The sequence below is a fragment of the Terrapene carolina genome, unplaced genomic scaffold, assembly GCF_002925995.2.
Source record: "Terrapene carolina triunguis isolate 2854851 unplaced genomic scaffold, T_m_triunguis-2.0 Scaffold131, whole genome shotgun sequence".
In the NCBI taxonomy this organism is placed as follows: Eukaryota; Metazoa; Chordata; order Testudines; family Emydidae; genus Terrapene; species Terrapene triunguis.
This window is the reverse complement of record NW_020664482.1, coordinates 17,548,071-17,559,406: the sequence shown is the minus strand read 5'-3', so window position 1 is coordinate 17,559,406 and position 11,336 is coordinate 17,548,071. Positions and strand designations below refer to the sequence as shown.

General features: G+C 43.3%; 1 protein-coding gene across 4 annotated transcripts in view; it reads right to left on the bottom strand.

The window, feature by feature from the left end:
* Positions 1–11,336, bottom strand: part of TMEM164 (transmembrane protein 164) — a 93,195-nt gene that overhangs the window by 11,241 nt on the left and 70,618 nt on the right. For all 4 annotated transcript variants that reach the window (XM_024217402.3, XM_024217404.3, XM_024217405.2 and 1 more), the window contains one exon: positions 1,033–1,111. In XM_024217402.3, coding sequence (XP_024073170.2) covers positions 1,033–1,111 — 79 coding nt within the window. The remainder of the gene's footprint in view (positions 1–1,032; positions 1,112–11,336) is intronic.

Below are 11,336 nucleotides of genomic sequence, written 5' to 3'. Positions count from 1 at the left end.
TGTGTGTGTGTGTGTGTGTGTGTGTGTGTGTGTGTGTGTGTGTGTGTAAACTCGCATTCCTCCTGCTCTGCTGTGGTTTAGGGAGAAAAAAAAATAAACTGCCAGCTAACAAACTAGACAGTGCAAGCTTGGCCAACTGAAGCGGACACGCTGAATTCTCAGTCTCAAGCCCAGGCAGTTGACAAGGAACTGAGGTGGTTTGCCCGCGCAGCCCTGTATAGCCTTGATACGGGGCACGAGGGCACTTAGGGTGCATGTGTGGGCTGAATGGGTACTGCTACCGAAAATCTCTCATCGAAGGCATACGAGCACCAGAAGGAGAGCACCCATAGGGACGCTACTCGAAGAAGAACTAAAGTACTTTGTTAGGAGGGGGCAACGAAGGAGCTATCCCTGATTCACCAATACCTCACACTAGATTTCCTCAAAGCTTCACAGTTAAACAAAGTGCTTTACACTGACTGATTCATATTCACCTGGGGAGCTAGTGCTACAAGAGAGACCCTCCCTGTTCATTAAGAACAGCAGTTCTCCCCAGGTACTCCATGCTTGGAGGCATCCAAGACTACTATATTCATGGGCAAAAGTTTACATAGCTTTGTAGTCTTCGAGTTTTCAAATGTAAAAAAAATTGAACTCCTGCAATCAAGTGCATTTTTACCACAAACCTTGGTCAAAAAGGCAAGAAAACATAATCAAGTGTCTTCGAAGTCACAAGGTGGCAGGGATGTCTGTTAGGAAGAGAACGTGTTTGGCCGATGCAGACTTGTAAACTCTTTGGAGCATGAAATGTCTTTTGGTTCTGTGTTTGTACAGCACCTAGCACAATGGGGTGCTGGGCCATAAGGGCTTCTAGGCACTACCTCAAAACAAATAAACAGCAATAATAATCCCGGGGTGCTAATGGCAGGTAAAGCAAAGTGTTGCCTTAGAAGAACTGGAGACATAATGAAACAGGTTGTGCTTAATTAGTTAACTCCAACCTATCAGATATCAGTAGGGTAATATGGCTCAGACTGATTGCAGGCCTACCTCCTTTCCGCAGCAGATAGATGGGCACAACATAGAGCATCACATGCTGGATGTAATAAATTTCCACCTCGAAGGGAAGCTGAGGAAACAAGGAAAACATTAATAAGCATTTTTCATGATTAACAAAGCATCTCTTGTGAGCACAAAGTATGTTGCAAACTATCCATACACGGCATAGGGATCATTTCTCTTCTGGCTCCACCAAAATGCAGACACTTGCAGGCTAGAAGGCAAAAGCAATGATAACAAGAGTAACATCACTACTAAGCAGGTTAGGTTAGGAAGGGAAGAACACCTTTTCCTAGTGAAACCATGGGGAAAGTTGGGAAGACAATGCAATTATCTGTGTTGGAAGTCCCTGTAATAAATAAACCACCATTATTTACTTTGTATCTCATCAACCTGGGACAGTGGTTCAACACTAACTCAGAGACTGTCCCAGACTGAGGTTAAAAATCAACCATCCCTATCTGAGCTAAATCATGATGTGGTATTTCTGGCCAAATTCCAACTGAATTGTCAGCCATCACGTCCTCAAATGCCACACTGCAATTACATTGTTTTAGAATCATAGAATATCAGGGTTGGAAGGGACCTCAGGAGGTCATCTAGTCCAACCCCCTGCTCAAAGCAGGGCCAATCCCCAACTAAATCATCCCAGCCAGGCCTTTGTCAAGCCTGACCTTAAAATCTCTAAGGAAGGAGATTCCACCACCTCCCTAGATAACCCATTCCAGTGCTTCACCACCCTCCTAGTGAAAAAGTTTTTCCTAATATCCAACCTAAACCTCCCCCACTGCAACTTGAGACCATTACTCCTTGTTCTATCATCTGGTACCACTGAGAACAGTCTAGATCCATCCTCTTTGGAACCCCCTTTCAGGTCGTTGAAAGCAGCTATCAAATCCCCTCTCATTCTTCTCTTCTGCAGACTAAACAATCCCAGTTCCCTCAGCCTCTCCTTATAAGTCACGTGCTCCAGCCCCCTAATCATTTTTGTTGCCCTCCGCTGGGCTCTTTCCAATTTTTCCACATCCTTCTTGTAGTGTGGGGCCCAAAACTGGACACAGTACTCCAGATGAGGCCTTGTTTTGCCACCTACATGTGTTAATGAAAGGGTGGCAAATGTATTAACCCCTGGCACTGGCAGTCTAGATTTTCCAATAGCAAATACAAAAACAAAACTGTGTAATATTTGCAGGCAGGCAACCCTGACAAGGGACAGCCTGGAAGAAAGACAAAAGAGGAACTCGCTGAGCCAGTTCTCTGCTCTTCCTCAGTAAATTGCTTCTGTCCAATTACCAGCAGCGTAAGGCACAAAACCTCTATGCTATTCAAAGAAAAGGAAGTATAACTCACTGCAAGGGATGACAAAGCACATACAAAGAAAGCTCACAACCAAATTGCAAGTCTGTGCAAAAAAAAGTGAAGGAAAGGCCCACTTTGTAGACAAGATACTTTAGAATACATAGAAAAAATAAAACTGTACCCTGCTAAAGAGCCACCTTACTTGTAAACTTCAAACCACCCGATTTGGGTAAAATACAGCAACTATACATTAGTGCGTAATTGTGCCAGCCTGCTCTTAAATCAACAAAATTCACAGGGAGAAGCACAAGTCTGAATGTTAACGTTGCTTGAGAGACATGGAAAGGAAATTCCCAGAACTTCAAATTCAAAATTTGGGGGCGGAAGACAGAGAGGAGTTGGATTCAAACACCAGGATCCATAACAGCCTCCATAGTTACAGTTCTGGTTCACTTCCAAGGTCAAATACACCTGTTTTTCTGATCGAGTTCAGGTGTGAACATTGGACAATATTTACCATCATTTTAGGCTGAAATCTCACAAGAACAGCTCAGCAAAATTTATACCAGGGGTCGGCAACCTTTCAGAAGCGGTGTGCCGAGTCTTCATTTATTCACTTTAATTTAAGGTTTCGCGTGCCGGTAATACATGTTAACGTTTTTTAGAAGGTCTCTCTCTATAAGTCTATATTATATAACTAAACTATTGTTGTATGTAAAGTAAACAAGGTTTTCAAAATGTTTAAGAAGCTTCATTTAAAATTAAATTAAAATGCTGATCTTACGCCGCCAGCCTGCTCAGCCCGCTGCCAGCCTGGGGTTCTGTTCTGAGCGGGGCCTAAGGCCAGGACGCCGGCTGGCAAGGGGCCGGCAGCCGGGACCCCAGGCCTGGGGGGGGGGTGCGGGGGGGGGGGGGGGGGAAGGGGGGGGGTGTGGGGGGGGTTCAGGGGTCAGGGCAGAGGGCTGGGGTGCTTGGCTCATGGGGGTGCTCCCAGCCCCCTGCCCTGAGCGGCTCATGGCAGGGGGCTGGAAGGGATATGCCCTGTTCCACCCCTTTCCCCAAGGTCCCATCCCTACCTCTTCTCTGCCTCCTCTACGGAGCAGCGAGCGCACTGCCACTTGTCCCCCTCCCCCTCGCAAGGGCCATCAGCTGATCGGCGCAGGGAAGGAGAGGAGGAGGGGCAGGAAAGACCTCGCTGGGGGAAGAAGCGGGGGAGGGGGGAAGCTTGGCTGCCACAGGACCAAGCTTCTGCCTCCTGCCCCCACAGGGGAGAACGGTGGGCGGGGGGGCTGAGTGGGGCTGGGGGCCGGGACCGCGGCAGGCAGCAGCGTGCCACTCAGAATCGGCTTGCGTGCTGTGTTTGGCACGCGTGCTGTAGGTTGCCGACCCCTGATTTATACCATCCAACCCAAACCCAATCATTGGCCTTGGTTCAATCTCTGACCCAAGCCATAACCTGATGCTAATCCACATCCAAATATTGCTGTTGTGGGCCCATCTGTATTAGTAATCAGAGTTACTGGTAGAAAGGCGAAGCCTTCCCTGAAGCACAGCTCGCCCTGACATGGCATTGTGCTTGTAACGACGTCATGATGCTAATTGGCAACAGCATAACAACTTCTAAGTCATCCGGTGCCAATGCATTAAACATAGAGTTATGGATTCACTGAAGAGGGATAAGAGACGAGAGAGGCTGGACTGAGAATGAAACTGTTTCAAATAAGAGTTAATAACAGCAGGGAGACAGGATAGGAATCTATTGGCAAAATCTTATTGGCACAAAATATTTTCTTTTAACCATACTCCAGTGTAAGAATCTCCTTAAATAGGCAACTCTGCTAGCCCTGATTCACAATGGCTGACTATGCTCAGCACTGCCAGGGTCCCGACTGCAAACTCCAAGATGTTCATGCAACTGTTAGGGAAGTGAATTATAAACATTCCATGCAAATTCTTTCTTTTTAAACAGACTGTTCAAATATTCTGCAATAAAAATATTAAACAATAGAGCAATATTCTGCAAAGGCAAAGCATTGCAAGAACCCTTGGAAGTTTTCTGCATCCTAACCCTTTCTTCTCTCTTCTGGGTTATTCCCTGAAAGACACTGAGGGCATAAGGGAGCAAATCAGAGATCAATCAACTTGAAAGGAGCTTAAAATGGCTTTAGCAAATGGAAAAGCTCTGCCACTTAGACAGCCTGAGAATCAGAAATAATAGCTCCAGATATAAACATGCAACATTTGCTCCTGCTGAGAAGCCTTCTCCATCCATTGTCTGTGGTTTCATAAGGGCTTTTGCACTAGTTGAGTCAACGTGAGGGTCAGTTATACCAACTCCACACTCAGGACACACTTGAGAACAGAGGACAGTTGTTTTGTTGCAACAGTGTTTACAGTTTTTACTGAATTAAACAAAACGACATTTTCATGCCATGAAAGATTGTTTGTTCTGAGGTCTGACTAATTATGCAAGAGCATTTCCTGGTGTGGAGTAGACAACACAGACTTCCTTTCTACACAGTAAGGCATTTAAATGCCAAAAAACAGACTCACACTGTACAGCCAGGCTACAACAAAGAAAAAGAACAAAACAAACATGAGAGGAATTGTAAAGCTGTACAGAACAACTGATTCACCGCACAGCTAGGATTTAGCAAGTGTTCGCTTTGGGTGTGTTGCTTGCTCCATAAAACACTTAGGTATTTGTATGTGCACCAAGAACTAAGATGGTGACACACTTACGTGCATAGCCAGTGAAGAGAGCACAGAATGGGTCACCTGTCAATCCAGGATTTAAGGAATTCTGCAGGTAACCTCTATTCACAACAGTTTTACCATGCCCATTTTATAAGTCAAAGGGAAGGCAGCACTGCGGAGGTGTCCTGCCCACGGCACACAAGAGGAGACAGATGATGAACACTCTTTGCTTGAGTTGATTTGGCTCTGAAATGTGAACATGAACATAAAGCATTGTAAGCAACTGCAAGCTGAAAGGGGACCACCTCTAAGGGTGCCAGGCTCCCGTGGGTTTCTCCTCTCACTGAGGGAAGCAAAGCCAGACCTCCTGAGGATGGTGTTAACTTCAAAGAGCAAAGATGTCCCCGGCAATGGGCAAAGGAGTGGCCCAGGCCACTATCCCTGGCCACATAGCCACCTCCCAGCCCCTGTGAGCTTCACACACTCTGGTGACTGAGACAGGCTGGACTGTTCTGGCTGCCTGTTCCAAACTCCCCTCTTCTTGCAGGTTACCACCAGCATCGCTCTCCCGGCCTCCCAGGGGCAATATTAAGAAAGAGATAGCTAGCCTGCATGTCAGGAAATCTTTCCCAACAGTAAAGTCTTCAGAGCAGGCAGAGCAGAAATCCAACTGCCTGGGAAAATTAGAACTAAACTGGGCAAGACATTAGACAGAACACTATAGGGAGCAATCCTGCATTGACAGGGAGATGGACTGGATGACCGAGTAGGTCCTCTCCATCTAACTTCTATTCTCCGGTGTGCTCCTGCACTGTGACTTGGCATTTACCTCTTTTGACACCTTTTTAGCACTGATGCATCACAGTTAATGCCATTTCTGAAAACAGGACAGAACATCAGACATTTTTAGCTTCTGAATGTAAAAGTGGCTCTCCTAGGATTACCGTGTGAGAGGTACACACGATGTCAGAGGAGGTGAACAGAGTTCCCAAATGCTGGTTGTTGTACAATGTACAATAGCAGCTCAGAGAGACAGAACAACTTGATGTAAAAAGGCCTGAGTTACCAGGAGACAGGACCCACTAGCCATGGAAAAACTAACATACTTTAAATGGCATTGGGAAGAGACTCTTCAAACTTGATTCCTTTTCTTAGAACACTCAAACAAGCAAAGGTCCAAGACAGGTATAGATGGATGAACTGTCGCCTTCTTCCACTAGCAGATATTTCATCCCTCTCTAACCATCTATCCCAGGTCCCCATAACTGTTAAAATGAAAGCAAACCACAGCCCACATTACTCAACCAATAAAATTTCTCTCCTTTTAAAGATTACTGGCTTCGTTGCTCGTTGTTTCAATATTAAAACATATGGAGATTGTGGAGTTCAGAAATTTCTTGGGAAATGTATTGTCTACCCATAGAATTTTTAATATGGGTATCAAATTATGTATTGTTTATTTTATAACAAATTGCAACACACACACATACATACACACACACACACACACACACACCCTCTGCATCCAACTAGCCCATGATCAAAATATGCTGATGTGAAGCTTTGGAAAATTTACTTTCAAACTATTCAAGTGTTACATTTTCTAGTAAAATTTGCTTTAGAAAATATTTGGCATATTGTTTTTTCAGCAAAGAGCATAACTCATAATGCCACATCTGCAGCTTGTCCCTAACACTAGCCCAGCATGATGCAGATTCAATGTAGCCCTCCCCAGGACACATGCTAAAGGGTTTATTGGATAGCTTCCAAGAATAGAGAACACATTACAAAAAGTCTTGCACCTCTCATCCCAAAAAAGGGCAGGCTATGGACGACTAGTGAATTTTCTACTTCATCTGAACGCATGGCAGCCTTGTTACTGCTCATGAGTCCTTGGAAAGGAGAAGCAGCGTGTGATGCATGGAATATTGAAGGATGGCCTCTCATCTATGCTCATCTTAGATTCCTATCGGATTTACGCAGTGGCATAGCAAAAAGAGGAGTCACTGGAATGGAGGGCAGTCTTCTGTGCACACAAGTTCTTGTGGCCCTTAAGCGGGCTGGCTATAGCCCTAATTAAGTAATTTGATGAAGTCTTTCTATTAACTACATTAGGCTTTGGAACCAGCCCTTACTGCAGGAACCTTCGACAGCTGAGCATCTATCTATCTATTGGTCTAGTGATGGCTATGAATGGCTTTTTCTACCATGAAGAAACAGTTGTCAAATATTCAGGACAACCGCCTTATAAGGTACATTTACACTACAAAAACAAACGAACAAACCACATGCAGCAAGTCTCAGAGTGCAGGCTAAAAATAGCAATGTAGATGTTCCCACGCGAGCTGGAGATTGGGCTCCGAGACTCACCCCCCTTGCTGGGTTATAGAGCCCAAGCTCCAGCTTGAGTAAGAACATCTACATTGCTATTTTTAGCCCTGTGGCACAAGCCTGAGTCTGCAGACCTGGGCTCTGAGACTTGCTGACACAAGGTTTTGGAGTTGGTTTTTTTTTATTTTTATTTTTTTGGCAGTGTAGCCTGGACACCTGCAAACTAAAAGTTATTTGATGAGTGCATTTGGATAGTAGCAAGTATACTATAAATACAGCTTAACTGAGCCTGCCAGGAGTTGGAATTCTCCAGGAAGCCAAAGCAGATGAGTTGCCAAGAAACTGACATATGATACCAGTTATTTCCACAGGATCTGCACAACTCTCTGGCTTGGGCACCAGGCAGGCAACCTAGCATGGATCAGCAAGGGTATTTCCCATATTTTAATGCTAAGTGGGGGGGGGGGGGGGGGGGAGAGAAAAACAAAAGCTGTTAAAATACTGCTAGCATTAAAGCCTGTAGACAGCAGGACCCTTTAAAATAAAGAGCATCAAGGGTGTGGAATGGTGCCAGCTGCACAAGGAAATTTGTACTGGATTCTGAAGCACATTCATTTAACGTTTCTTTACAGCAATTTTTTTTCCTGATATTTTAAAGGCAAGACTGTTTTATTCAAATTTCCTGCCACGCTCCTAGATATTCTGAACTAATTTACATAAATGCTGATGAGCCCTGACGACAATCTCAGTTTCATCTCCACCAACAGTTGTCCTCAGGGCTATTCTGCTGCACAAACCATCTTATTTTGGTAGAGAGAAGCACAGTATCAATGTTTTAAATTAGGATTTATTCAGCAGTTTCATCCAACTCACACTTTCAGTTAGCAAGGGCCAGAGTGGTGGAGACCAAGAGGCTGCACCTGCTACCAAAGGGAAGCGCTAGTATGCATGAGCACAGACTAGAGAGCAAAAAAATGAACATGTATTTGTGAAGGTACTGTAGAAAAGAAAAATCTGGAGGAATTTAGGTAACAGAAGAATGGGGGCTGCCCCCGTCACAATGGATAACCAAAAAAGTATTTTTGCTAGTGAACAAAACCCAGAAAAGTCAAGATAGGTCATAGCCCCAGAATTCAGATTCTGCCCAAATTTTGGAAACATCCAAGGGGGATTTGGTCTTAGTCCATCACTACCAGAAAAGTGAAATTGACCAAGAAGGTCAAGCTAGTTTTGCTGTTTAACTAGCAATGCACAGTTGATCTCAACAGGGTCAACTGTAGGGATTTTTTTTTAATCTCTATTCTTATTTTAAATACTTGACCTGCATCAGTGATTGGTATTACCCGAGACACAACAAAAATGTAACAACACTTAACCACGTACTTAACTTTGCCTATGTGAGTCATTTCACATGGGAAAAAGTTAGACATGTGCTTAAGTGTTTATAGGGACAGAGCCCAAGATGGTAAATGCAGTCAATTGTCCTTCAATCTGCAGAATAAGTGTTTTTTTTCTGTTGAGGCATCACTAAAAAAAAAAAAAAAAAAACCCTCTACAATACAATGATGTTTTGAACAAATCCTTTAGTATACAAAGGTAGTTCATACCTCACCAAATAAAGGCCAACTAAATAGAAAATCTAGGACACTCATAATATGGCAAATATAATCGTGGTCCCACGGACAGCTGCACAGTAAATACTGACCCAAGTTTGACTCTGGTACATATTTAAAATCTCTGGATCCAAACAGTACAATAGCTTCTGGGAGTGCCATAACTGCACCATCCATCCCAGCAGTCTCAGCAAAGACAGCGAGCCCACCACCTCCAGACTTGTCCTACTTTTAATTTCATCCACAATAACATTTTCAGGACACCAGCTGACAAAACATAAAGCTTTAAACCCAACAGAGAGATTTTCTCTAGTCTTGTTAATGCAATACGAAGGGTCACACAAAACCAATTACTGCCCAAGCACTTTCAGTCTTTGTGACAGCTACAGTGGAGTCTACTCGCTATGGCTGCAATACTGCAAACTGATCTGCGTGGGTGAACCCCTGCACCCATCTGGCACCCTACTAACAGAGTTCCACACATCTGTAACTGTGGAGTGGCTTACACGCTCATGGCCTAATCTGTGTCCTTTTTTTCATATCATAGAACAGTGGCTCTCAACCAGGGGTACACATACCCCTGGGGGTACACAGAGATCTTCCGAGGGGTACATCAATTCATCTAGTAATTTGCTAGTTTTACAACAAGCTAATAAAAAGCACTAGTGAAGTCAGTACAAACTGAAATGTCATACAGACAATGACTTGTTTATACTGCTCTATAGACTATACACTGAAATGTAAGTACAATATTTATATTCCAATTGATTTATTTTAGAATTATATGGTAAATATGAGAATGTAAGCAATTTTTCAGTAACAGTGTGCTGTGAGACTATTGTATTTTTATGTCTGATTTTGTAAGCAAGTAGTTTTTAAGTGAGGTAAAACTTGGGGGTACACAAGACAAATCAGACTCCTGAAAGGGGTACAGTAGCCCAGAAAGGTTCAGAGCCATTGTCATAGAACACAAAATGTCTTCGGCTCTCATATTTCTTCTCTCACCCTGCTGAGACCACACATTGGTACATGAAAGTCTGTGAATTTCCTTCATTTCCTTCCTTCTCTCCCCATCACACAGATCTTTTAATTCACCTTACTTTCTTACGGATTGTTTAAAATAAGCAAGGAATGTTAATATCTTAGAGCAGTGGTCTCCAAAGTGGGGTGTGCACAAGAGGATCCTTCAAGGTGCGCAGCAGAGGAGCGCCGCTTCGGGTGGCTTTTTTTTTTTTTTTTTCGCTTCGGCGGTTGGGGGGGGGGACGGAGCCCCTTTTTTTTTTTTGCGCGCGCGCTTGGGGTGGCAGGGGGTGCGTGCTCAAAAATTTTGTACTGATAGGGGTGCACGATCAAAAAAGTTTGGAGACCACTGTCTTAGAGAATGGATCATATGTTAAATAAGAACAAAAATATCCCCTACTTCCTGGAAAGAAAACAAGTGCTCTGATAAACATTCACTTTGAAGAAAAACTCAACTGTTTTGTCTCTGTCCAGCAAATATTTTGATGCATTATGAGACTGACTTCCAGCTGCACATGCTCAGTAAATAGCGTTACAAATGCTCACAGGAATATTTAGCTAGTAAAGAAACATCATAAATTGATACGTCTTTTACCAAGGCTAGTAAGTGTTGGCAATTATATACCATGTGGAGAGGTTATCTGCCAAGGTAGGTAAACGTATGTTTGTTTTTTTAATTCACCTGCAGAAACAGACCTGATAGTTAAAGTTGTACTTTTTCACATCACCATCCTAGGTACCCATTGCAGTCAGAAAATTTTTTTAATGAATAGAGTCACTGAAAGGTTAGCATTTACCAAGTGAGAAAGCTTTCGACTGGAACGTCAATGAACATCTCAACTCTTTACCATTTCCACTAGCAGTAGCCAGACTAATCAGCATAGCTATGAAACTACTGGGATTTTATTTTAAGGAAGAGTTCTGACAGAAATACCACAAAGATCTGACACTGATCCAGAGATCCATAAAAATTTCCTTTTCAGAAGAATGTTTGCTCATTTGCTGGTTTAGGATTAAACTACAATATACCTCTCATAGGAATACTTACAATGCCTTTCAATATTTTTCATGTAGCTTAATGTGATTCATTAAATTGGGATCCAAACAGACTATTGTGGGCATAAAGGGAAGCCCAGAACTTTAAACAGTTTACATTTGGAACAAGAGTGCCACTGGTTAATTTAGTAACTTATCCTTTGTGCAAAAAAAAAATGTTGTGCAAAATCAGAGGTGCTGTCTCTCTCTCATTCCTTTGGGGATGCATTTAGCAGATTTTTTTTTTTTTTTTTTTTTTGAGAGAGAGAGAGAACGTTTACAGACTGATATATTCCTTTA